Raw genomic sequence first — 26,654 nt, 5'->3', positions numbered from 1 at the left:
GTGTTCATGTCGAAAGACGCAGTCGGTTTTTGAAATGATTTATTTCAGATGTAATCGTTGCGACATTTCCTCTCAAATGGATGACGTCAGAGTTTTTTGTTGTCGTTCTCGCCAATGGTATCGCGAGGTCGAGCGTGAACGCTCACACGGGCACGCGCACATTTGTCGCTGCAGCCAGAGCGCGGGAACGAGCACCTCCCACTTGACAGCACTGCGGCGCGCTCTTCTTTTGTCTTGCTGGGTTGGAGGTGAGGCTGGAAGCTGTTTTCAGGTGAGGCGCGTCACTCTGCGTCACGGCATTTTCATCTTTTCAGCATTTTCATCTCAAGCCTTTTTTTTTGTTTTGTTTTTTCTAGCTGCACCGTGCGTGCGCGCGCGCGCGTGCATGACGACGACGTTGGTCGCGGCCAGTCCCCTTAAAAGCGCGCATTAGTTTGTCTTTGCAAAACTATCTGCCGCTTGGCCACGCCCCCTCTGACGTCCACCTCAAACCTGAAAAATGGGACGTGACGTGCGTGTGTGTGTGTACTAGCCACGTTTTCGTCGGTGTGCTGATATAGAAATGTCAAATCTGCTTGATTTTCATATAAACTAAATGGTGAAGACGTTTTTTAATGCCACCTTGCTTTTCTGTGTCATGCTGTCAAGTCCTATTTTCAGAATAATCGATTTCAAAGGTTTAGAATCGAATGCTAAAGACGAGCTGGATTCACTCATTAGTCGGATGCAAATGTCATCTGAGCAAGACAACAACACAAATCCTAAAGAATGCCGACTTCTGCTTTGCCATGCACCATTTTGTTGCTTGCAAACGCTGGTGGGGGTCCCACTGAAATCCACGCCAAAGACCTTCATTTTGGCGCCATCGCCACGCGTTCAACTTCAACAAGCTGGACGGATGTCACGTTCAACTTGATGTGCTGGATTGACGGGTGACAATTCCGACATTCTCAAACTTTGCTAGCGTGAAGGCGAAATGGCTTCCACGTTCTGGCCTGCGTTGACAGAACCCTCTGATGTACTGCAACGTACGACGTCGGGAAGCGAGCGGTCAAGACCGGATCCATCGCTTGTGAACGGAACCAGAGCAAACGTGAAAGTTTGTCGTGCGAGATTCCAAATTGGCCTTTCAGCACGGCACGTCTGCCACCAAAAAACGTCCCCGGAGCGGCCGAAGAGAAAATCCCGACCGAAGACCCGCATGCTCCGAGTCCAAGCAGAGCGGCAGACATGTTGCCTGCAGGCTTTGACCTGACTGCGCTCGGACCGTTCGGGTCTTGTGAGCATTTTCACACTCCAGCAGAAAGTTGTGCCGACGGTTTCCGTGCTTGTGAGAAAGCAGAACCCGGTCGGGCTCTGATCGTGGAGTTCCAAGCAAACATGGCGAAGCAGCATTTTGTTGTTATGCTGCCGCACATGTTGCCAAAAGGGCGGATCTCGTTGGATGTGACGTGAATGAAACGGCAAATCGGCCGTGACGTCAATTGAAGTGCAGGTCCCGAACTCCCGTCCACCAGGGGGCGCTCCCACATGTTTTACACGTTTCCCAGTTCTTCAAGTGCTCCTTGTCACAAGCGCGTGCTGGAGCCAATCGCGGCCGTCTGTGCGTAGTAGGCGGAGTTACAGCCCGAACTGGTCGGCAGCCAATCGCAGGGACGCGTGCGGATTTGGATCGGCTGCTTCGGCTTTTGGCCTTTGCTGCACATGTTCCTCGTGGCGTGAGGACGCAAGCGGCGTTTGCTTTTGTGTGTCTTGCAGGATGATGATGAGTTCGCCGTCGGAGAAGATGAAAAAGAGGCGGTCCAAGGACAGCCTGACGCTGCTGCCGTGTTTCTACTTTGTGGAGGTAGGCACACGCGGACGCGGATGCGGACGGGCAGGTGACAAGTCGCCGTTGTGATGACGCAGCTCCCCATCGTGGCGTCGTCCGTGGTGTCGCTTTACTTCCTGGAGCTGACGGACGTGCTGCGGCCGCCGCGACTCGGCTTTCGCTGCCACGACCGCGACCTCAGCAAGCCGTACGTGGACGGAGGCGACGAAATCATCCCGCTGCTCATGCTGCTCAGCCTGGCCTTCGCCGGACCCGCCGCCTCGGTAGGCGCGGTTGACCGCTCGCCACCCGCCGCCCGCCGCCTCCTTTTCCGTGCTGACGATCCGCCTGGTTGCAGATCATGCTGGTGGAGGCTCTGGTCTACCTGCTGCAGTCCCGAGCCAAAGTGCGGCGAGCGGAAGGCAGCATCAACGCGGGCGGTTGCAACTTCAACTCCTTCCTGAGGAGGACCGTCCGCTTTGTAGGTAAGGCCGACACACCTTCCGCCGGATCACCTGGCGAAGCGACTGACGAAACAGCTCAGACGCACAAGGCGACTCAGCACCTGCTTAAGGCCTGGCGACCACTAGGGGGCCCTCAAGAGCAGTCAACAGCCTTGTTTGGTTTTATAGGATGCATTTTTTGTTTTGACTCCCTTTTTGGGCTCAATGTCAAATTAGTTTTCAGAGCGTAACCGCCACAACGAGACCCCCAGAGGTGGGCGTGGTCCTGGAGTGGAATTGCAGATTGATGCAAGTGTCCACCTTTTGAATTTGAGCGCAACAAATCATATCAAATACATAATAAATACAAGTCCAAATGAATATGAGGTTCAAAACATGAAATGAAGCATAAAACAAACATCAATCAATCAAGAAAGAAGGCAATTTTTCAATCTGTTTTGATGTATTTCTCTTCCATTTTGGACCTTTTTGGATAGAAGATATGTTTGTGAAGGAAAAGCCTTTTCTCTCTCTCGCTCTGTGGCGGCGGGTGGGCGTGGCCACCACGGCAGGCGTGCACGTGTTCGGGCTGTGCGCGACGGCGCTGGTGACGGACGTGATCCAGCTGTCGACGGGTTACCACGCCCCCTTCTTCCTCACCGTCTGCAAGCCCAACTACAGCCACGTCTCGTGCGACGCCAACGCCTACGTCACCAGGGACATCTGCTCCGGACACGACCGGCACGCCATCGCCGCCGCCAGGTGCGCCGCCGCCTTCCCTTGGGCCGCGCCCCCGTCACTCATCGCTCCTCCTCTTTTGCGCCCACGCAGGAAAACCTTCCCGTCCCAGCACGCCACCCTGTCCGCTTTTGCCGCCGTCTACGTTTCGGTAAGTCCGTCGGTCCCTTTTCTGCAGCTTTTGCTTCATCCGCTGTTTTTTCTCTGTTTTTGGCTCATCGTGTGGTCGTGTCGGCGGGCCCGCTCCTCGTCCCGGCCAATCGGCGGCCTGTTTGGATTTCCTTGCCGGCTTTTGTTGGGCTTCGTCAACATGTTGACGTACCGGCAGGCGGTCACGGCGAAAGTCGAACGAGCGTTTCGCTTTCTCGCCAAACGGCTTCTTGGCTCGAAACGGCGTCCTGTGCCGCTTTTCCCAGCCAATCGAACGTTGGCAGGGTCAAAGTGCAAAATGTCGGCCCCGGGCCGGTGACATATTTGGTCGCAGATTGAAGCAAAGAAGGCGTCTGATTGGCTGTCAAGAGGAGCTGGCCCGACCGGACCGGACGACAGCGAGGACACGCCGAGCTCACGCGGACCAGAAACGCCGGCTTCGAAAGACCGGACGGCCATCTTGAGCCCGAGCGAGTCGCACGTCGACGCTAACCGGCGTTAGCGCGCTAGCCGATCCGAGCTAACGGCCGTGCGTCCCTCCTTCCCCGCCAGATGTATTTCAACGCCACCATTTCGGACAGCACCAAACTGCTGAAGCCCGTCTTGGTGTTCGTGTTCGCCATGGCCGCCGCGCTGAGCGGCCTGACGCAGGTGACGCAGCACCGCAGCCACCCCGTCGACATCTACGTGGGCTTCTTGATCGGGGCCTTCATCGCCGCCTACCTGGTGAGACCAAAAGGTTGGCCGTCGCGTCGCCGCCGTCGGGATGATTTGAACGCGTCTTGAAATTCTCCCGCAGGCTTTTCACGCCGTGGCCAACTTCAAGTCGTCCGAGGCGGGAGCTCTGGCCCCGCCCCCTGCGCCCAGCCTGGACGACCCTTTGCGAGCGTTGACCGAGCGGGGCCACGAGTCGGTCTACAACAAGGGCCCCGCCTCGGCCTCCGAGAGCAACGACGAGATAGCGGCGGCGGCGGCGGCCCCGGGGCCCTTGGACGCCATTCAGGGGGAGGCGGCCTCCGCCGGCAGCCTGAAGAGGGCCAGCGTGGACGTGGAGCTCATGGCCCCGCGGAGCCCCATGGCCAAGGAGACCATGCTGACCTTCAGCAACACCTTGCCTGGAAGCAGCATCGGCGCCGGCGACGGGGCGGCCGCTCCGGTTCCGCCGCTCCCGCCCGTCCAGCCCGTGCAGCCGGTCCAGCCGGTCCAGCGGCGTCTGAAGACGGCCCACGTGCCGGTGGAGCCGGTTTCGTCGCAGCGTCTCTTGTCGGAATGGAAGCGGAGGTCCGCGCAGGTGCGGGACCCGAACCGGCGCGGCTCCCAAGACGGCTCCGAGGCGGCGAGAGACGACGGAGGCTCCGCCGCTCTCGTCCGCAACCGCGGGCCCACTCCTCCACCGGCCGTGGCCAAAGCCGTGGCCACGCCCAGACCGCCGCAGATCCCCGAAGCGGGACCGCCTCCGGTTTCTCCCAAGAGCTCGGTGGCCCGTGCCAAGTGGTCGGCCATTCGAGAGAAGGCCGGCGCCGAGGCGTCGGCTCGCCAGCCGCGGCTGCTTCAGGTGGTGGCCGTGTCCAAGCAGCAAGGCCTCCTGCGGGAAAAAAGCGCCTCGGCTCGCTCCGGCCCCTCGGCCGGCCCGCCGCCGCCGCGCTACCGAGAGAAGCAGCGCGAGGCCGTGGTGACGGTGGACGCCCACGCCTCGTACCATCCCCTGTGCCAAACCCCGCCCTGTCTCTGGGAGTGGGGCGGGGCCGAGCCGCGCGACGCCTACGACCCCGACGGCCCGCGGCCGGCAGAACCGGCAGCCTTCGGCGGCTTCCGGCCGCGTCGAGCCGGCGCCTCGGAGCCGGCGGCGCAGTCGGAGGCGCTGACGGATGCGCAGCGCAAGGAAATGGCCGCCAGACGCAAGACGGCGCTGGTTCTTCTGGAGCGAGACGCTCAACTCGCCAACCAGGAGAACCAGTTCGGGAGTTTCCAAGGTCGCAGAATCAAGGAGTAGTTGCGTCCATTCATCCGTGGATTTTCATTGGCCGCTTTGTTGAACAGTGGGCGGGGCACTCCTTGACCGTAGACATCCATCCGTATGTGAATCGCCGGCGGACGTCGCTGCCGTGTTGGATTTGGACATCAGAAGCATCCCAGATCACAACCGGCACACGTTTCCTCCTTTCAGGCTCCGTTCTGATGCAACGTCAACACTCAAAGGCGCTCGGCATGCAAACTTTTCTCATCATTTCCACAACACGCTTGGCTGATTTGATCGACAAAAAAACAAACAAAAAAAATGTCTCTGTCGATTGATATTAAATGCCAGTTCCGTTGATTCCACTCGGCGAGTATCAAAAGCAGTGAAATGTAAACATGAGCTCTCTGTTATTCTTCGTGTCACAGGATGTATTTCCAGTATATTTGAAAAAACGCTGATCAATTGATTTGTTGCTCTTCAACGTTTGGAATCATCACATTCAAAGAGCGAGCGGGATTTTGCTTGCATTGATTTGCATGATTTGCCACATCCAATATGGCGGCCGTGTCTACGTGTACGCGCGTGTCTGATCTCAACTGTGTTGCTGTGGTGATGCTAAAGCATGTGTGCATTTTTGTTACAAAATGCTCATGTTGACAAAATGACACAAGACCAATGTCAGGAAGGGGCGGAGCTTGTAAGATACCGGAAGTAGCTCATTTAAAAACAACTCAGACGGCCACAATAACAAAATACGCAAAATTTGGACTTTAGCCAATTAGCTTGACTCAATGCTAACGCTGAAAGATTCGATTTAGAATTTAGAATCTTTCTCAAAGATTATGTTTTCAAAAATCCATACTTTTTTTTTTTACAAATGATTGAAAGGCTGGAAAATGGCTTGTTGTCTTTGATGATGTCATGTGAGCGGCTGAACAAACATGGCGCCAGTCTTGAACCAATTTTGGCTTCAGCGTGACGCCAGCGATATCAAAAAAGCACAATTTGCCCAAAATTGTTCCCAATTTGAAAGGCTGCTTTTGATTCTGGATGTGTTGAGCGAGCGTCTGGCCATCGTTTGCGTTCCTTCGATTTGATCGGACCTTTGAGAAACGATGCCGTGTCGTCGCGGAAACCGTCTCGATCGGCTGCCACCGATCCGGATCGGCTGCCACCGATCCGCATCGGCCCACTTTGCTGTCTTCATGGGCCGCGACCTCCAAATTGCGGGAAGACGCGCTCGTCCCTCGCCGGCAAGGAGACGCCATTGGCGAGCCGTGACGGTGGCGCAAGCGGTCGGTCCGCCCCGGCCGTCTGTCCGAGTCCAACGGCAGGCCGGTCGCACGCAGACCTTCCGAACTGGACGAGTCTTGGATCAGGTCCACTTTTGGCAAAAGCCGCCTGAGCTCGGTCACGGAGAGAAAAACTCGCGCAGCCCCAACCTGACATGCGGTGCGCACATGCGCCAACATTCGCCACAACAAACGTGCAATGTGCAAAACTTGGTGGAATGTCAAGAAAAGCTGCATGACAAATAAAAAAAGGCCTTTCAAATCCATTTTTCCTTTTTTATTTTTGGTCACAGCAAACATTGCGAACGTTTCTCATCCGCGAGCGACCGCGAGGCCAGACGAGACGACGCCTCGCGTCCCGGACCTTGCGGATCGTCCGTCCGTATCCATGGAAACGCTGTTGATGGAGATAAGGAGCGCGCGCGCGCACATTTCCTGCATGCCGAGCAGCATGTTGCCATAGAAACAGTGAGCAGGAGCATATGTGCTTTTTAGAATAGAACAAACGCAGCGCTTCATCATCATCTTCATCTTCATCATCTTCATTTCATGCCATGGCGATCGGCACGCTTTCCCCACACACGCACTCGATGAGGCCCCTCCTCCACGTTGGCGCCGAAACGCACCAGCGCGTCCGGACGCGCCTTTCCGGATGCGCTGGTCTCACTGGTGCAGCTGGTTGGCGAAGAGTCCCGCCTCCCAGCGGAGAGCCCGTTGGCTTTTATGGCAAATCACTCGAGTCGATTCCACAACCTGCAAACACATTTGGACAAAAACGTCAAATGCCCGGCCGGGTCCTTGCCCAAGTGCAACAGCTAACCGATGCTAAGCTAAGCGTGACGCGGAAGACGACCACGTCAGAGTCGAGCGCGCTTGCCAATTCGGTTTCTTTGCGACTCATTTGACTTTGTCTCCATGAACGCGTCTTCGTGGCGAGGCGGGTCCAGTGGCGGCCGCGCCTGCGTAAACCAGATGGGGGCCTGTCGAGGGTCCTACCGAGCACTCAGACTGCCAGACAGTTTGCTAAGCCGAAACCGCTTGCTGGAAATGTGATCATGGATCCGCTAGTCCACCGAAGACCTTCATCACTGGCTGTTGGTGACCTCGTCGTCAACTTGAGTGCACAAAACGGACTTTCAGACCACTTGACAAGCACCCATAGAACATTTCACCTTGACGCCGTCGTCCCACAAAACTCAACTTCATTTATAAAGCGCTTTAAGAACGGGCATCGCTGTATACAAAAGAAAACAAGTTTCCCGAAATGAGCGATTGGTGAACAATCCTCACCTCGTTGTTGATGTCGTCGATGGGCTGGATTCCAGCATACTGAAAGACAAGCAGACAGGAAGTGAAAGACAAGCAGACAGGAAGTGATGGACAAGCAGACAGGAAGTGACGGACAAGCAGACAGGAAATGACAGACAAGCAGACAGGAAGTGACAGACAAGCAGACAGGAAGTGACAGACAAGCAGACAGGAAGTGACGGACAAGCAGACAGGAAGTGACGGACAAGCAGACAGGAAGTGACGGACAAGCAGACAGGAAATGACGGACAAGCAGACAGGAAGTGACGGACAAGCAGACAGGAAGTGACGGACAAGCAGACAGGAAGTGACGGACAAGCAGACAGGAAGTGACGGACAAGCAGACAGGAAGTGACGGACAAGCAGACAGGAAGTGACGGACAAGCAGACAGGAAGTGACGGACAAGCAGACAGGAAATGACGGACAAGCAGACAGGAAATGACAGACAAGCAGACAGGAAGTGACGGACAAGCAGACAGGAAGTGACGGACAAGCAGACAGGAAGTGACAGACAAGCAGACAGGAAGTAACAGAGAAGCAGACAGGAAATGACGGACAAGCAGACAGGAAGTGACGGACAAGCAGACAGGAAGTGACAGAGAAGCAGACAGGAAGTAACAGAGAAGCAGACAGGAAATGACAGACAAGCAGACAGGAAGTGACGGACAAGCAGACTGGAAGTGACAGACAAGCAGACAGGAAGTAACAGAGAAGCAGACAGGAAATGACGGACAAGCAGACAGGAAGTAACAGAGAAGCAGACAGGAAATGACAGACAAGCAGACAGGAAGTGACGGACAAGCAGACAGGAAATGACAGACAAGCAGACAGGAAGTGACGGACAAGCAGACAGGAAGTGACGGACAAGCAGACAGGAAATGACGGACAAGCAGACAGGAAATGACGGACAAGCAGACAGGAAATGACAGACAAGCAGACAGGAAATGACGGACAAGCAGACAGGAAGTGACGGACAAGCAGACAGGAAGTGACAGACAAGCAGACAGGAAGTGACGGACAAGCAGACAGGAAGTGACAGACAAGCAGACAGGAAGTGACGGACAAGCAGACAGGAAGTGACGGACAAGCAGACAGGAAGTGACAGACAAGCAGACAGGAAGTAACAGAGAAGCAGACAGGAAATGACAGACAAGCAGACAGGAAGTGACGGACAAGCAGACAGGAAGTGACAGACAAGCAGACAGGAAGTAACAGAGAAGCAGACAGGAAATGACAGACAAGCAGACAGGAAGTGACGGACAAGCAGACAGGAAGTGACGGACAAGCAGACAGGAAATGACAGACAAGCAGACAGGAAGTGACGGACAAGCAGACAGGAAGTGAGCCTGGTGCTGGAGAAAAGTTCTCCATGCAGTTTTTCAACTTGTACTCACGGAGCTCTCGTCCATCTTGAGTCTCTCTCGTCGCTCCTCAAAGTCCCTCAGCAGCGCCCCCGTCAGGCCTTTGGAGGGAGGCAAGATGATCAGGATCACCGACGACATCACGTGGCTCGGCATTTATTGCATGACATATTTTGCTCGGCGGTTATTGATTAGACAAAAGTGGAGCTCATTTGCGCAGGACTTTGGTCCGCATCTCATATGGTTACTGATTGTTTGCTATTTATGACTGCCACCGAACTTGGACTGCTCAAGTCCAATTAGGAAGCGGAAGTGAGGTCATGTCATGTGGTGAATGAGGGAAATTTTGGGCTTTGTGTCGGTCAGAGAGGAATTGATGAAGAAGAGAAGGAAGACTTTGGAACGCACCTGAAACGCGGTTGTGGTAAAACTCCTTGATGGTCACCTTTGATGCAGAAACGAGGCTGAAGTCCCCTCCGGACCCGCTAGATTCCCTGGGCGGTCTGGACGCCAAGGACTCGGGTCTAGACCGTCTGGCCTCTTGAAGCTCCCGCTCTCGTCGTAGCGCCTCTTCGATCTCCTTCTCAATGAAATCGGGGCCGCTGCTTTTTCTGCTCTGCAGGCCGCTGGACTCTTGGTTGGCCCGCCAAGAAAGAGATCTGGTCCACGACGGGACGTGCTGAAGGTGCGGGGACGGGGACGGTGAGGAGGAGGAGGAGGTTTCGTCGGCGTGGCGATGAGGACAGCAAGGGGACAAAAAGACCTCCTGGTCATGCAGGTCCTCCTGGAAGGGTTTGTTTGTGTCGAGAAGCGCTTCCGCTGGTTCGGGAACCCACCGACCGACGTTCCCCTCGTGTTTTTCTGGCTGAATGATAAAGCTGACATGGTTCTTGTCTTTGGCCTTGTGAGGAATTAGCGGCGAGTGCACACGCCTGCTTTGAATCTCCACCATGTCTGCCAATCCGTCAGCGTGCTTCAGGCCTCGTGCGTGTCGGAGCTTTTCCTGCCGTTCTTGAACTAAGCGGATCTCCTTCTCAATCGGGGTCTCGTCGTGAAGGTCAGACTTCCCTTTCACAATTCTGTCAACAAACACGTCCGCCTCCGCCGACAAGTCCCCCGCAGCCAACCGGTCCGGCTCACTCCGTCTGCCGCTCGGACTTGACCTCCGCTCGACCTGGGTGGAGGTTTGAACTTTGCCGGATTGGGACCGCGCCGCGACCTCTTCCTCCATCTCGAGGACGTTCCGCTTGCCCTGCTCCAGCTTCAGGAACTGCTGCCGAGCTGCACCAAAGTCAATCCGAGCCCTGTCGATCGGCCCGGGGCCTATGGGGCAAGGGGGTTCCAGTCTGACGGCACTGTAGCTCAGACTGAAGCCTTTTGACAGCGTACCTGTAGACGGACTCCAATCCAGCTTCTCCGGCACACTGGGCGCGGAAGTGGAATTCTTCTTGGGGGCTTGTTTTTGGATGATTTCCTTCCTCAGTTGCTTCTCTTCTTCCTCCCCAAAGACCTGACAGTGGCTTTCTGCCGGGACTTGGTACTGTGACTCGGAGTCTGGAAACAAGCTCTCTGGTTTTTTGCCGCTGGTGTAGGTCTGAACTTTAAAGGCCTGGTCCTCCTTCAGGGTCGCCAGATGAAGCTGCCGCTGCGGCGACGCCATCCACTCCTCATTCAGCCCGGCTTCCGGACTCGTCGGGTCTTCCACGAAGGAGTAGAACCCGCAGAGCGATCCCGAGCTGCCTCCGGGACTGTCGGGGGGCCGCTCGTGGTCGTCGCCGCTGTCGTCCCCGTCCTGCGAAACGCGGACCTGGCGGGCCCGGACCATCGGGTCGCCGGCGTGCGAGAGGCGGTCTTCCCCTCCGCTCGGACCGGTCATGCTGCGGAGGTCACATTGCTGCAGCGGAGGGGACAGAGGCTTCAGTACCCACCTCCTGGGAAGGTCGTCCATGGCGATGTTGGCGACACGAAGGCGCGGCAAGGGGCAAAGTCGCGCGCACTTATGGCTGAGCAGCAAAAGGGGCGTTACCAGGACCAGCACTGCAGGAATGTCACTCCGGAGACAACAGGAGAGGACGTTACTATGGTGACAACAGAGGAGATGTCACTGCGGTGCCCATCAAGGGAAGTCAAAAGGTCTGCAGGCAATGGCGGCGGGCAATTTGAAAGCGCGCTCGCTGCCCAAACGTTTTTTCTGCCATCCAAACTTTTGCCAATGACTTGAGACACAAGCGTTAGCGTTGGCCTTCGTTTACATGTGCGGCCCGGCAGATAAGACGAGTGCAGTAGCCCCGCCCCCTCTGCCGTCAGCTGATAAGGTGGCGAGGAGCTGGCCAACGTCAACTGACACAAGAGGTCAGAGTTCAAGTGGCCTGTAGCCGGTGCTAACGCTAACGCTTGTTGCCATCGCTGGCCATGTGCTAACAGACGGCGAGCTAACATTTGACAAGTGGAAGTCTTACCTGAGCCAGGTGGACCGTGTTGAATTCAAAGGGAGAGAACGAGCGAGGGCCTCACAAACTTCACCTTCTCTCCTCCCCTCAGGCTCCGCCCCCTCCCCAGCATTCCAACGGCAGCGGTGAGGATTGGTCTGCTTGTCGTTAATGATTGACAAGTGTTCATCTTCTTTTGCTGTTTTCCGTCCCGGGACTCCGCCTGCTCTGCGCAAAAGTGCTTCTCCTTTTTCAGGAGACATTTGCCAGTTTTTTGCCACCAGTACGAAATCGCTTGCGAGGAGCAAGCGGTTGAGAAAATGGATGGACAGTAGTCTGAAATCCAACATTCACTTGTACCTTTACGACTGGCTGCAAATCAAATCAATGAGCGTCTATACAAGCACGTCCACATTGCAGCAAAAAACAAACGTTTGCAGCGACAATGTGTCGATTGTATTTTGGATCAGTTGAAAGTTCTTTTCTTTTCTTTCTTGGTGACCCCAAACTTTTGATGCCAGCCTGTTGACTTTTCTGATATGATCTTCCCGCTAGGGATGGAACGATATCCAAACATCACCATACGATAATTATCACGATATTGTGGGGGCTATGTTGGTATTGATATTTAAAAAAGATCACAATATTATATATAAAAAAAAAAAAAAAGAGCCCATACTAAAAAAAGCTGAATATTGTGCTTTGGTACATAAAGCATATAAAGCACCTTCAACCTCTCATAACAAAATTGAGGCACTTACTTGCTAATGCAAGCACACATTGATCGATTCACAAGCAAATTCGGTTCCACTTAATCAATTAGCATCCATTTGAAACATAGAAGGCCAAAACATCCCTCATGAAAAGGAGGGTGCTAGTGCTAGAACTGCACAAATGGAAATCAGCCTGACTTTTTGAACAAATGTGCTCCTTTAAAATATTGTGAACATGACCACGACGATATTGTGGCAGTTTTAATATCACGAGATCACGATATTGCCTTTATTGTGACATCCCGACATGTTCCTCCACCATTTTGATTCCTCAATCAGATCATCAGGTGTGCCGCAAGAAATGGTCCAGTGTCTGTTATTTTGACAAAAAACAACAACAACAACATAATTTTTTAAGTATATTTATCTATGTGTCGTAAGAAGCAAAACTGGAATTAGATGCTCTTGCACGAGATGACAAAACGTCCACGATGAAGTTGGATTTGCGAATTTTGCTGACATTTTGTTGTCCTCATGTGAAAAAGTTGTCTTGGCTCAATCAAGGTTGGGAACGACATATTTGCATACATTGCCATGGAGGGAAGCTAATTGTTAGCGGGCCCATCGTATGTTAGCATGAAGTCTGTTTGAAATACAAATGGCGTCATTGTTTTGTTCAGCGTTCCGGTAACGTGGGAAATATTTTGGGTGCGCTCGCACGTGCTCACAAATTCAGACAAGCTACTTTTCAACAACAAACTTCCTTTTTCCTTCAGATGGCCCCTTCACATTCTGATCAATTGGTTGGCCAACTCGTCATCAGTTTGGATTTGGGCTTCCAATTAGCCTAGCTTAGCATAGCGACGGACGACGGCCGGCTAGCCGCTCGCCACACAAAGTCGACTGCGCCGCTGGCTTTGCGCGACCTCCTCGGCGACCATCTTGGTGGTGACGTCACGGGGTCAACAGGTCACGCGTGTCGATGGCACATTTCACGCGGGATTCCGCCGACTAACCACGAGGTCGTGCTCGTCAACTGACTCGTCCGGACGCACGTTTCATTTCAGAAGCTCCTTTTGCGCTCTCCGTTTATTTCACAAATTGCAATCAAGTATCAATGAATACGTGAGCAAAAAAATAAATACATCGCAGAAATCTTGCAAGTGTACATTGGAAGACAAAAAGGTGCAAACATGATGTTTTTTCTGTGTACTTTAGTGAAAGGTTGCTCTCGTTCATGCTAACGATTTCCATTTCCACCTTTGAGCACGCCGATTAGCAGAAATTGGCTTTGTGGACTGACATGCGTCACGTGCTAATGCTAATGCTAATTCGCCACTGAAAGCGAGCACGACGTTTGAGCAACGCAAGCAAAAGTGAAAAGTTCAAATGTCAAATCATCATGACATGCCACGGAAGAGGCGGGACCCTTTTTGCACATCGGTTTGGTTCCGGTTCAGTTTGCGACGTGCGGGCAAATACTCGCGCTTCCGATTTTAGGTCACTCGGTTGCGCGTTCGCAACCCGGACCGGAACCAAACTCTTCCGTGGCACATTGAAATCCAACAAAACATGAAATGCTTGTACTTCATTATTGACAAAAAAATGAACCCAATTATGATCCAATCAAAGACATTGAAAACATTTGACTTGGCCGATTTGAGGAAAAAGGGCAACAAAACGTGGCAGGAATTTCAAAGCTAAAAGTGGGCGGGCCGTGTTGGGTCGCCCGATGTCTGCGGCGCCCCCTGCAGGTTCACATCACGATGCAGCACTTGCAGGCTTTTTTGTCCTTGGCTGCGGTGGCGGCAGCGCCCCCCTCTGCCCGGCGCTTGTCCCGCACGGGATGGGAGGCCGGCGAGGGCTCCGGCGCTGACGTCTCCGGGTCCGGCGCGCTCGGGTGCTCCGGGGGGACGCGGCGGTCCCGGGGCGAGGCCGCCGGCTCGCCCGACCCCGCCTCCGACCCCGCCTCCGCCTCCGCCTCGTCGGCATTGGCCGCGGGGATTTCCCGGCCCGAGGGCGAACGGGCGGCCTCGTCGGCGAGCGCCGGCGTGGCCGCCTCCTCGGCCGCCTGGTCGGCTTTCAGGATGAGCTCGTCCACCTCGGCGGCGCTGAGGAGATGGACGCCATCCTGGCCGTTGACCTCGTGGACCACTAGGGGGCACAAGTGAGTCAGCAACTTTCCGATTTCAGACCTGCTTAAGTAAAACTTGCAGAAGGCTCCGCTTGGCTTGAACTCAGCGGTGCCTTGAGATACGAGTTGAATTTGTTCCATGCTTGACCATGCTCCTAAGTCAAAACATTCGCATCTCAAATCATCTCCTCCCACTGAAAAGAACGCTAATGCCATTAATCCCTCAAACGGCATCCCTAAAAAACAAATGTAGAATTTTGCACAACGGAGGATTAATGATACTGATCTGATGACGTTTATCATTTTGTGCAAAATCACTGATCAGCTGATGGGCAAAAGAATCGTTGGCGTGTAAGTGGAATGTCAAGAATTGCGCCTCCTGATTTCAGGTTGGCGTCATTTGGCGGCGCTTCTTCTCATGCGTGTGCCTTGGCCACCAGGAGGCAGTAGAATGCCGCCGTGCAGCCACCAAACAAGAAGAAGAGATGATGGAGAAGCCAAATTGGAATCGGTGCAAATAATTGTGACATTTTTGCCTTTCAGCCGAGAGTGAAAAGCGTTTGTGTTGAGCTTGCAGGTTCTCAAGCGGCAGGTAAACGACGAGCACCTGCGGCTAAAGACAAACTCTGGCAGGGATTTCAACTCTGACCTTGACGTTGATTACAAGCAGCCGTGCTGGTGGAAATGCAAGAGGGAAAGTGTCAAACTCCACTTCAGCTGGGAAGGAAATTTTCTGGCACGGCGCCGAGTGAAGCGGGTCGGATGTCAAGGCGGCGAAAGAACGACGGCAAAGCCACGCAAACGTTTCAATTGGGACGACGAGTTGCAGGCGGCTTTGAAAACAAGCAAGCAAACAAATTGCAAATGCGACCTTGTTGCCAAGCGAGCACGTGCGAGCGGCCATGTTGACATCGCCTCGCCAGTCAGATTGAGCATCGTGATTGGCCGGAGGGCCTTCCTCACGCCATCAATATCTGCGACTTGACGAGGCAAAGGCGGGACTTGCTGTCCGAGACTTGCAGCTGATCGGACCATTTGCACATTCACCTTTCTGCTCGTCCTCGTAAACTTTGACCCCTCCGCGGGAGCAGTCGACAGGAAGTTTGGTGTGCGAGGACAGGACGCGCGTTTGTCCCGTGCTCTTGTCCCGCTCCACTTTGATCTCCACCGAGTACACGGCTGCCATTGGACCAGGACAAAGCAGCCTTGAGCCGGCGGGGTCACGTGAGCCGACGGCGGCGGCGGCGTGACTCACCTCGCTTCATCTCGTCTGCCCACCTCACCTGTCACCTCTGGAGGACAACACAAAGCCAGACGGCTTCAGGTCGCGCGCGCTTCCCGTGCCGTCCACTGGGTGGCGCTCCTCTGTTCCCGCGCTAAACACAAACAAGAAGATGGTCGACGATTGACATGTTCTCATGGCGTGTGGCGCTTTGTGAATTGTGATTGGCTCACGGCTGTCGGTCGCGCCTTTTTTCCCTCTCGTCTTCTCGTCTGACCGCCTTGGGATGCAGCGAGCGTGCGTGTGCGCGCGCATATCTTGCTGCTGCAACGCCTTCTGACAAACATAAACAACAAGCAACATTTTGCTTGTGGCCTCTAGGTGGCGCCACTTTGCAGCACAGGTACTTGTGATCAATAGTAGAGGAAGAGGTGCGGCCACGGTTGGTACTGACTGACACCGCCTATTGCGTGCGTTGTCCCTCCTGAACAGTAGGTGGCGCTACGCATGACAAAATGATTACTTAGCGAAGAAGACCGAGTTTGCTTTCAATTTGTTTGACTTTGAACTTGAGGACCTAAAAGCGCTAGCAAACTAAAAGGAGGCGAAAGAAAAGAAAAGGCTTTCGTGACGACTCAGTAATAGTTTCAACTTGCTTCCCTGAATGGTGAGTAACTCTTCGAAGCACTTTTGTGTTCCGCTTGGAAGGCGCCAATCAATCATGTCCCTTGTTGTTGTTTTATAGTTTGTTAGCATCCTCTACTGGTAGAAAGTTCGTACAGCAGCTCATAGAAGATAACTCGTGTCAACCAAATGAAGAGTTGGAATATGAAACATAACTTTTTTTTTTTGTTCCATCCTTCCTCTATTTAACCAGGTAAGACACTCATTGAGATTAAAAATCTTTTACCAGAGTCATGGCCACAGGGCCAACAAAAATAAAGAAAAATAAGATGAAATAATTTGCTGCAAGTATAAATGATGGCAGCCTACAAGTAACAATCGACTACTCGCTTCTCTGTTTGATTAAAGCGCAGGAAATGAAAAGACAGTTGACAAATAGGACTTGTGGACAACAAGGACAATCACGATGACGTCATCATGCAGTTCTCAGGTGGTTGAATGGAAAGACCACCACCATCATCATCATCATCATCATCGTCATCAGGTCAGACTCAGAACATCATTAACTTACAGTCGCACTAGACAGCCATTTTGTATCCTTTTTTCTTTCTTTTAAAAGTATTCAAACGTAGCTAAACAGTTGACCATCATCAGTCCGAGAAACAGAACTTCATTTGTTTATGTTTCATTTGACCGTATATTGAAAATGCTTATCGAAGAATGAGAATAATCGATATTTGGGTGTGTCCAATCAGATCAATAAAGTGCTTCCGCCGAGCACGCGCACCTCTGCAGATAAGAGCGCGTGCACGCAATTCTTGCCAGCCAATCCGGTGACAGGACTGATCACTGAAAAGCAAATCCAATAAAAAAAACACACAAAAAAAAGCCGCCACGTGTCGTCAGAGCGCAGCACGTGACGACACAAAACATGCAAAGATCAAGAGGGTAACTTACTGCGTGAACGCGCGTGCGTGCGCGCGCGGCAGTCAGCGGATGACTGGCAACTCCGAAGCCGCGCCCACTCAACGACGAAACCTTTTCACGATAAAAGTTATTTCCGGAAGAAGCGAGCACACTATCAAAGTAAAGTATATGACGTCATGTCGGGCTGTTGCCTCGTCATTTTCCGCGATGACTCGTTGACTATTTAAAAAAAAAAAAAAAAGCGAGTGAACGCGAGCCTTGCAAAGTTGCTTGGTTAAGTGTTGCGTTTGCTGTTCAAACACAAATACTTTAACACATCAAACGCTTTATTTCTTTCAACTGGCAAATTTCAAATTGGTGTTTCAATCAAAACAAAAACGTGTGAGTGCAAAATTCATAAAAAAGAAAAACAAGGGCGGGCTGAGCGAGTTGCACTTAGCTTGACAGACAAAATTGGAAAGAACATTTCTGCAAAGTAAAACAACTTTAAAGGCTTTAAAACATGAAACCTTCAAACTGAACTTACAACTCGATCCGAGTACAAATACTGCATCACATACACACACACGTACGGAGGACTGAAAATGCCAAAAAAAAAAAGGGAAAATAAAAACTGATATAAAAAAAAAATATCATTCAAAAATTAAACACAAAAATAAATATGAATGGAAATATAAAGAAAAACATATATAAAAAAAAAAAATTCTAAAAATAAGTATATACCGGTAAATAGAATGAAGTGCCAATAAATTGAAATGAGGGGGCGGTCCTAAGCACGTCTTGGGTTGGACTTTGCCATTTCAAACTGCCTCTGGAAGGTCCAGCGAGCAGGTCGGCGAACAAGGAAGTCTCAGCGCCCGCCTTGCATGGAGATCGCCATCAATGGACGCGACAATCTTGTCCACTGTTGCCACTTGAGTTGCTCAACAAGTTGACACAAGTTTCTGGAAACAACAAGTGCCATTCTTTCTTTCGTGTGCGAAGAATTCGCTCTTGCTGTAGAACAGGCAGTGTCCGACTTAGACTGACTGACTGACTGACTGACTGACTGGCAGGTCCGTCAACCAGTCGGCAAATAGTTGAACCCAAGACGCACTTGGGACCGCCCCCTCATTTCAATAACATTTCTTGCTGACAGCGTCTGCATCATGAAATAATACGAACAGAGCCCTTTTATTGATTGACATTTAATTCTATATATTTATTTCCACATTTATTTTTAAGACTTTTTTTTGTACTTATGTATTTAAGTATATACAGTATATTTAGTTCTTTTGATTACCATTTATATGTATTTAATTTTTTTATTCCATTTTTGATATCCGTTTTTATGTTCGCTTCTGGTTATTTTCTTATTTTGGCATTTTTGGTCCTCCATTCAGTAGACACTTGCGGTGTGTATGTGCGCGTGTGGTGCAGCAGGGGGCGCCAACTATTTCACTGACTGACATTCGTACCCAAGTGGTTGAAATGCAGAATGGAGCCGTGGGAATAAATAAATAAATTAAAATGACTTTTCTGAGCAAAACAACAGTTGGACGGTTTCATCCTGGTCTTTGTTTTTTTTTCACCTGGGCTGACTCTGTTCTTGTTGTAGGGTCCCCAGAGCAGAGGAGGCATTCACCATGTGGCACATGTTCATAATAATCATAATCATCATAATAATCATAATAATAATCCAAATGATAACAACGAGCTTCTAGCTTCAGCTGTGCTGGACGGGGACTTCATGCCGACGTCGTGATGAGTCAGCCCTCCTCACCAGCACTTGATCCTCACAGGTTTTAGGGTCGAGTCCAGGCTTCCCCAGTTCTGGTCCTCAAGCAGCAGAGTCCTGCAGCTTTTCGATGTCTCCGTCCTCCAACACACCTGGATCAGCAAGTTGTGCAGAAGCCTGATCATGGTCCGAATCTTTAGAATCAGGTGTGTTGGAGGACAGAAACGCTGCCGGACTCGGCCCCTCAAGGACCAGGATTGGGAAAGCCTGATCTACTCCATATGAACCAATCACTTTTCACATCCACAGGCTCCATTTTGTGATGATAAAACACAACCCGGAAGCTAACATGACAGAACGGGTCGCGTCCCCAACCTCCAACAGATCCTCATCCTTCTCTCCAACCCGACTTGCCACCGCACAAACGGAACCCGTTTCTTCGTCAGAAAAAGCCGCTGGCGATTTTGTCGACTGCTCGCGCAAAGCTTCTAGTCCAGAGACAGGAGCGACGACCTGGGTGTGCTCAGGCGAGCCAATAAGAAGGGCGGCGGCAGGTTTCAAATTTGTGCTCTACTAAAGTCAGGTGTGGACCGGGCCAGACCTAGAACTCGACCTTGCAAGCGGGGAAGGTTTCTTCCTGCATGGCCACGGTGCTGTTGCTCCCCAACACAGTGATCGACAGCTGTCTCTGCTGCTGGTGGGTGTCTTGGTACCACTCGTGCATGGCCACAGAATCGAACGTCGGGATGAGCGTCACCTGGGCAAACAGAAGGTCCTCGGGTCAACACGCGTCAGCGACCCGAGCGTCCCGTCCACTGACCTGCGCGTCCGGCCAGCCGCTCTTCCCCTCAAGCAGAGCGTCCAGGATGCTTCTCATGGCTGCCGCTTTCACGCGATCCTCACCGCTCACCACGTAGTAGGAAGCGCGAAGGCGTCGGAAGAAGTCGGCGTCAACGGTGGACGAGGCAGACCCGGACGGCAGGTAGGCCAGGTCCACGTGGACAGCAGAAGCCGCGCAAGTTTTGGATGCTGAGCAAAGACACGAACAGTTTCAAATGCGGAGCAAAAAACGGGTGCAAAGATCGGATGCTGTAGCTACAGATGGTGCTTGCCTACCTGACGCCGAAGGTTTGGCACTTCCACTTCGCGATCCACCCAGCGAAATCCGGGCGGACACTTTTGTGTCAAGGGCAGGGGCCAATTTAGGTGCCACAGCTCTGCCGGCCTTGGGCTTGACGTTCTGGACAGTTAGGCTTGCAGAAGTCCCCCTTTGCAAGGTTCCTGCGTTTTTTTTGGTCTTGCTGACAGAAGTTTTTGGGATCTTGCTCGAGACGTCAACGTCTGCCATGCAAGCTTCCGGTTGGGGAGCTAATGGAGGCAAGTCCTTGACCGGGGCTGATGGCGGGTCGGGTAACGACTGCTGAAGTGGAATGAGGGAGAAGGCCGCGCCGGGATATCCTGGACCGAGGGGACTACTGGACTCGTGGTCAGAAGCTATCGCCAAGGAAAGAAACTCCTCTGTGGCGGGTGGGACATTCGAGTCCGAGGCCCCCAGGAGCGAGTCGCTGACTGATGTGGGCGGTGTTTCCAGGCTCGTGCTGTCGCTCTGATCCTCGGAGGACGGATCAGAGATGGCACGCTGCTGCCGGTTCTCGGTTGGTTCAATCTTTTGGTGCTGGAACTCGCAAGGCGACACCAAGCACAGGTCCACATCATGACCCGCATCCTGAGGACAGTCTGACGTGCCGTCAACACCTTCTTCCCATCCAGGGACCCAGCGACCATTGGCCGGTGGGGCAAAATCCCGCTGCAGGCAGTGATGCGAGTCACTCAAATGTCCGTTGGAGCGGAATTCTGTTGCTGATTCCGTCGTCAGAGGCGGGATTTGCTCCGAAAGGGAATCCTCAACTTCACTGGAGCCAAGTAAGCTGACCTCGGTGGAAAGGGAAGCTGAAGTGTGGAAGGAGTCCGGAATGTCTCTAATAATACGAGTGGACTGCTTGTCCTGAAAGAGAAGGGAATCTCCCATAGTGGGAGTCCTGAGAGGGCCTTCCTGCTTGTTGAAGTCAAGACTGGCAAGTCTTTCGGCGTGAGGGTCTAATGAGAAGGCGCAACCTTTGGAGTCCGCACAAGCCAAGGTCTGTGGACTTACTTCCGTCAAGACTGGCTTCTTCCTGCCACTGTCAAAATGTGGACGTTCAGAGGCCTTTTTGATGCAGTTCCTGTTGTCAACTTCAGCTGTAAAATCCCGACTGTGCCACTCTGCATTAGCTTTGGTCACTTTGTGCAATGTGGCCGCATTTAAACTCCTGACTGGAGATTTTTTCACTTCAGAACTTGACGCTCCACCCACTTTCTTGACATCTTTCGGAACCGACGCCACCATTTTCTTGTCTTTTTTGGCCTCCGCTTTGTTTTCTTTCTTTGTTTTTGTACTGTCTTTCCTCAGACTTTCTTTCTCTTCTTTCTTCACAACAGCAGCAGGCAACATTTCATCTTTCTTTTTCACATCCTTCTTTGAAGCCAGTTTCTCCGAAGGCTTCAACTTGGATTCTTGCTCTTTTTCTTTGGACACAGCCTCAGCCGCTGCCTTTGGCTTCAGTTTCACCTCCTGTTTTTTCACAACCACTCGCCCACTTTTGTCCTTCTGGAAGGCACAGCTGACTCGCAGGTCTCTGGACTTGAGGCTTTCTCGACTCTCGGCAGGCTTTGGCAACTTCTCCATTTTGGACGTTTCCAGGTCCTTCGAACTGACCACAGGACCGCCGAGAAAATCCAAATGTTTGAGTCTTTCAAGTCCATCTAGGATTTTAGCCTGTGGTGTGCATCCTGGGAAAAGGACTCGGACGATCTTCTCCTGATTGCTGGAAGGATGCCAGACCAGCAAAGCACAAATGGAAGTGAGGCATGCTAATGGAAGATCGGTGCCCTTCAAGGCGGAAGTTAAGGGCAAAGTGTGCAACAATTCTTCCAATTCTTTACTGCCACTCACTGGATTCAAAGGGTACAACTCCAGACGGCCGACTCCCATCTTGTGGAACAAGACCAGCGGCTCAACCGAGGGCCCATTGGAACGACACAGAGGCTGTGCTTTGATAGAGAGCTTGTCTAAGTACTCCAAGACCAGCGCGCCCTGGTCGGTGCTGCGGAGCTCGCTGGCATCTCCCCGGGTGGCCTTCAGTCTTTCTGGAACATTGAGAAAAACCACTCCGATTTCTGGGGAGATGAGCTTTTTCATCCAGTCCTCGTGGGCCTGACCGTCAGCTAAGTCCCGGTCCAGCTCAGCTACTTTTCTCAGCAGCAGACTGTTCAGCCCGGGAAGATTGTCCACGCCGACGTGTGTTACAAGGACAGAGTCAATTCTGTCCAGGTGTCGGACTAGTTTCCAGAAGCAGGCGCGGGGGTCTGAGCCTCCATTTACTAGGATATTGAAGCCGTTCACAGCAAAGAAGGCAGAGTCCCCCCTACCGGCGGGGAAGATGTAGCAGCAGGGCCGAGAGAGTTTCAGGAAGCCCACGGTATTTGGTGGCTCCAGGAGTTCAAAGGGTGACTCTGGTTCCAGGGACTCGGAGAGGTACTCGGTGAACTCTTGCAGACCCTCCATCTGTGGGAGCAGCAGGGGAGGGTTGACCTGGATTTGGAGGAAGTCTTGCAGGCTGTGGTCCTTCAACAAGGGGTTCTTCCAAAGGCCCAAGTTCGGACAGCTGAGGGTAAGACTCGCCTTTGCTGTTGGGTCCGCTGAGCTCCACAAGAGACCAACCTAGAAACAAGGTGACCAAAAAAAAACAAAGTTTGTTTAACATGTGACACAATTGTGACCTTCACTTTCTTCCCTGCTGTGACGCTGCGGACTGGACCGAGCGAGCAAAAGTCAATTAAAGATAACAAGCAGACTATGAATGGCAGAGAGAAGAATGCGAGACCAAACGCAGCATGGCTAATGTGGTGGCGGTGGCAGCTGGCCTGAGCAGCTGACAGGAATCCACAAATGAGCATGAAGGCCTCACAAGACCGCAACGCTGCAAGCGGCCAACCTCTTCGTCAGCGCAGATCCGGATCAAGTCGCCAAGAGAGAAGAGGCCTTTCTGCAGCACCATGTCTCCGCTCTCCTCCACACACTGACCGGCCAAGACCAACAGTTTGTGTCGAGAAGGCTCACACAGCAGCCGCCGCACCTGCGCCGACAAACCGGAATCACAAACTCACTCTGACACACCGAGCACAAAAACTACAATTTTGTGGCCTCACCTCCGAACAGACCAGATCGTGAGCTGGATTCAACACCACTTGTGCATCCAAAATGTCTCCACGGTGCTGCAACGTCCGCTGACCTGTGAGCAGAAAAAACACCTTGAGAATCCATTAGCTGACCGCTAACACGCTAACAGTACCGCCATGTGGTAAAAAAATGTCCTCGTCTCGGTTGAGGTCAACATGAAAACCGCCAAAACACAAATGCATCATTGGGACATGTGACTTAAAGTGGCTCAGCTCAGTATGAACAAATTTTACATGTGACAAAAGAGTGGGTGGAGCCTCACACGACAGTCACTATTCTGATCCTGTCACGTTGGAGCTTCTCACCAGGAATGGCCTCGGACAGGAAGGCCGAGTGACGGGACACGAAGAGCTTCAGCTGCTGGTCCAGAACGTCCAGCTGCATTGGGACAGGCCAGCAGCGCACGCCTGGAGCACGCAAACGCACACGCATACACACACACAGAGGAAGAGGGACAATGACTCACTCATTCTATGTTGGGAAGTGAACCCAAAGCATGTGATATTATTTCCATGGTGAATTGTAACAACAAGTCTTGACTTGATTGGATTTTGATTGGCTGGTAGAAAAAAAAAGAGAAAGAAAACATGTTAAAAATTTGTCATATGGACCTCCTAGAGTTCAAGTTAATTTGGTGGGATCACGTGACCGTGGCACTGCACCGGAAGTTCTTTTCGTCTATGTGACGTCACTACTAAATCTGAGCTCACTTCACCGAGAAGAAGAGGGGAAAAAAAAAAAAACTCGTGCTTTTACTACTATACACATGTTGTAAAATATCTGGACATTAAGTGTTTATTTCCCCCAAACCGAAACAGTCTGTGTTGGTCAGGAAGAGGAAACTAAACGCCATCATGTAACCTTAAAAAGTGTGCCTTGATGGCTCAAACATTGGCGAAAAGTTCAAGCCTTTTTCCCAAACACGTCACGGTCACTCTGGACTTTGTACGCTTCTCGTCATCGTTTTATTGTGAAAGGGTGCGCCGACTTCCCGTTCTGGTGGTGTGGCGGCAAAACTTTGCAATAACTTACCCGACTCGATCTGCAGCAACAACCGCTCCATCTGGCCCCCAGCCCGCAGCGCCCCGACCACCCCGACCACCACCAGAAGGGAGTAATCCACCGCCGCGGAGGCCGAGGCAGGATCGCCGTCGCCGCCCCGTTCCGTCGCCATCATGGCATCAAGGCCGGTCCAGTGGGGACGTCACCAAGTTAGCGTTCAGGATACGCCCCTCCCTTCACGTCAAGGGCGGGGAGTTGGCGACCCAATCGGAAAGTGACCAATCGGTGAAGACGATTGAGAAACCGCGACAGAAGATGACCAATGAGAAGAGAGTGGTGAGTTCAGGCTTTTATGGATACTGCAAAAACAGTTACAAAGTCAATGAAACATATATATATATATGTTTTTTTATCACTATCAAATGTTTTCTGTCACAAAAACATTCATTTTTGATGACCTCGAAAATAGAAGTGGCGCTTGGTTTAAACAAGTCATGGTCGACTACTTCCTTCCCTTCTTCGTCGATAGCAAATCTTCCCCGCCCCCTCTCTTTCAGGAGCACGTGAACGCAGCACAACGACTCGGCCAACATGGCGGCGCCCACAAGCGTCCGAGATGGCAAATGTGCTTTCTTTGTGGACAAAAAGAAACGTTTTTGTAAAATGGTGGTCGCCAAAGGGCACAAGTTTTGTGGAGAACACGCCAACGTGGACACGAACGTCTTCGTGAGTTGTGTACATTTTCAATTGGCCCCAAATAGTCACAACGCAGTCGGCAAAGACAATAAACTTCCGCGTCCAGCTCAGCCACGTTAATGACGATTAGCCGCATACAAACTGCCTGGATGGATTTGAATTTTTCAACAAGACATGAATGCAAATGTCTCACCAGTACATGTTGAATTCCTTTGCTCAGCTCGTGGTGATGCTGATAAGTGATGGACATTCATTCTGTGAATGGAATGAAGGAAAGATGCACTGTGATGTTCATTACAAGCAAACTAAATACCATTTCCATATTTATTGTTATTTTCCATGACGATGAATGATGGGCCCTGGCTGTGACCACATTATGCTTTGGCTGTTTCAGGAAGGTGTCGGCAACAGGAGGATCGTTTGCCCCCTTGACCCCAAACAGTGAGCGACAGTAACTCTTTCTCGTTGACGCGTGTGGAGACGAAAGGGCTTGCGCATCGCTTTGCATTGTGGGTTGTGGCAGACATGTTGGAGGCGAGCGACAACGTAACCGATGGCTGCCTAAAAGAAAAACATGTTCAAATGCCAAAAAGCGGTGCGCTTTTACAAGGACAATGTCAACCACAAAAATAGCTGGCAAAAATACAAGTTTGGACGCGTGCAAAGGTCCAAATAAAGCAAGCGAGAGACACCCGCCCGGACCGACTTCCTCATTTGTGCGCACCTTGCCGTGTCCGTCCATCAAATTTCAATAGATTGCATACTCGTGCAGCTTTTAACATTGTCATCACTCATCTTTCCTTTCTGCACGCGCGTGTGTGTCATGACTAACAGCGAAACGATTCCCAACTTGACTTTTGAAGTTCAATTCAAGTCAATTTGTCACTGTTGACGTATTTTGTTGTTTTTCATGTGTGGTCAGCACGGTGAGCGAAGACAAACTGGATAAGCACTTGAAGAAATGTAACTCTCGTGACAAAGCAAAAGCGGTGAGTGAGTGTCGTGCTTTTCTTGTTGATGTGCCGTGCAGAAGGTGGACAGTCACGCTTGCTTCGCTTTGCGTCCCGTCAGGCCTATTTTGTGGAAAACGTCAACGCTGGCCCCGCCGACGAAAGCCAGCACTCGCTCCGACAGGTAACGCCCACTTTGACGTCATCCTCCGCTGAGTCTTGTCATGTTGCCATGGTAACACGCCCCCTCCGACAGGTGACTTTGTGCGAGAGAAGCGCCGCTCAGTTGCGACACCTGCTGGACAAACTGGACGCTGCGTCAAAAGGTGACGGCTCAACTTCCATCTTGCCCTCCTGACCCACTTCTTGGTGGGCTCACGCACCATTTTGTTTACATTTTTCAACTTCTCAAATACCAAAACAAGAATCACAAATATGGGCTGTTGGGGGTTGTTTTACATGAAGCTTAAAGGGATGCTTGACTCATTGAGCAATTTTCACCAGTAAAAAGTTCATATTTGAATGAATGTGGTAACTTGATTATTTTTCCACATAAAATTAATACCTTGAAAAAGTCCGTTTCTACTTTCTGTTGACTGATGATGACATCACCTGTGCTGAGGAAGTCGGTCATGACCAATCATGGCTCAGTTTTCTGACCAACCCCAGAAACCAGGTGAGCCATGATTGGTTGTTACCTGCTTCCTCAGCACAGGTGATGTCACCTGCAGTCGACAGAAAATGACTTTTTAAAGGTATTAATTGTACATGAAAAATAATCAAGTTACCACATTAATCATAGACAAAATATTCACTTTTTACTGCTGAAAATGGCTCAATGAGTCAAGTATCTCTTTCTGAAGAAAGGATTGTACACTCTTGAGACATTTACTAGTTG

At 51.8% G+C, this 26,654-nt stretch overlaps 4 protein-coding genes across 12 annotated transcripts in view; 2 read left to right on the top strand and 2 right to left on the bottom strand.

Annotated features, from left to right (window-relative positions):
- The first annotated feature begins 146 nt into the window (after positions 1–146).
- Positions 147–5,291, top strand: plppr3b (phospholipid phosphatase related 3b). Of its 2 annotated transcripts, XM_077534173.1 has the most exons (8): positions 147–271; positions 1,759–1,846; positions 1,909–2,094; positions 2,169–2,295; positions 2,826–3,015; positions 3,085–3,142; positions 3,694–3,867; positions 3,941–5,291. In XM_077534173.1, the coding sequence occupies exons 2-8, from the start codon at positions 1,760–1,762 to the stop codon at positions 5,132–5,134; spliced, it is 2,016 nt and encodes a 671-aa protein (XP_077390299.1). In that variant the 5' UTR covers positions 147–271; position 1,759; the 3' UTR covers positions 5,135–5,291. The 2 variants fall into 2 exon arrangements, with proteins under 2 accessions (XP_077390299.1, XP_077390300.1); XM_077534174.1 differs by lacking the exon at positions 1,759–1,846 and having other exon boundaries at positions 162–271; positions 1,851–2,094.
- A 1,362-nt stretch (positions 5,292–6,653) lies between these two features.
- On the bottom strand, positions 6,654–15,455 carry misp (mitotic spindle positioning). Its single transcript, XM_077534172.1, has 6 exons — positions 15,387–15,455; positions 11,523–12,578; positions 9,472–11,141; positions 9,097–9,164; positions 7,684–7,722; positions 6,654–7,146 (listed from the first exon to the last, which is right to left on the bottom strand). The coding sequence occupies exons 2-6, from the start codon at positions 11,840–11,842 to the stop codon at positions 7,057–7,059; spliced, it is 2,187 nt and encodes a 728-aa protein (XP_077390298.1). The 5' UTR covers positions 11,843–12,578; positions 15,387–15,455; the 3' UTR covers positions 6,654–7,056.
- Positions 13,280–17,224, bottom strand: palm1a (paralemmin 1a). Its single transcript, XM_077534199.1, has 4 exons — positions 17,143–17,224; positions 15,795–15,897; positions 15,595–15,715; positions 13,280–15,518 (listed from the first exon to the last, which is right to left on the bottom strand). The coding sequence occupies exon 4, from the start codon at positions 14,640–14,642 to the stop codon at positions 13,962–13,964; it is 681 nt and encodes a 226-aa protein (XP_077390325.1). The 5' UTR covers positions 14,643–15,518; positions 15,595–15,715; positions 15,795–15,897; positions 17,143–17,224; the 3' UTR covers positions 13,280–13,961.
- rtca (RNA 3'-terminal phosphate cyclase) overlaps positions 15,571–26,654 on the top strand; it is a 28,238-nt gene continuing 17,154 nt past the window's right edge. The window contains exons 1-7 of one of the 8 annotated variants that reach the window (XM_077534166.1): positions 15,571–16,228; positions 16,307–16,438; positions 16,594–16,729; positions 24,157–24,446; positions 25,201–25,247; positions 25,729–25,795; positions 25,878–26,082. In XM_077534166.1, the coding sequence (XP_077390292.1) occupies positions 16,684–16,729; positions 24,157–24,446; positions 25,201–25,247; positions 25,729–25,795; positions 25,878–26,082 (655 nt within the window). In that variant the 5' untranslated portion in view covers positions 15,571–16,228; positions 16,307–16,438; positions 16,594–16,683. Of the gene's footprint in view, positions 16,229–16,306; positions 16,439–16,593; positions 16,730–22,320; positions 24,447–24,667; positions 24,837–25,200; positions 25,248–25,728; positions 25,796–25,836; positions 26,083–26,654 lie in introns of those variants that run through there. The other 7 variants (XM_077534169.1, XM_077534171.1, XM_077534170.1 and 4 more) reach the window with 7 other exon arrangements.

The sequence above is a fragment of the Festucalex cinctus genome, chromosome 10 (assembly GCF_051991245.1).
Source record: "Festucalex cinctus isolate MCC-2025b chromosome 10, RoL_Fcin_1.0, whole genome shotgun sequence".
Lineage (NCBI taxonomy): Eukaryota > Metazoa > Chordata > Actinopteri > Syngnathiformes > Syngnathidae > Festucalex > Festucalex cinctus.
This window is presented reverse-complemented; position numbering and strand designations above follow the sequence as displayed.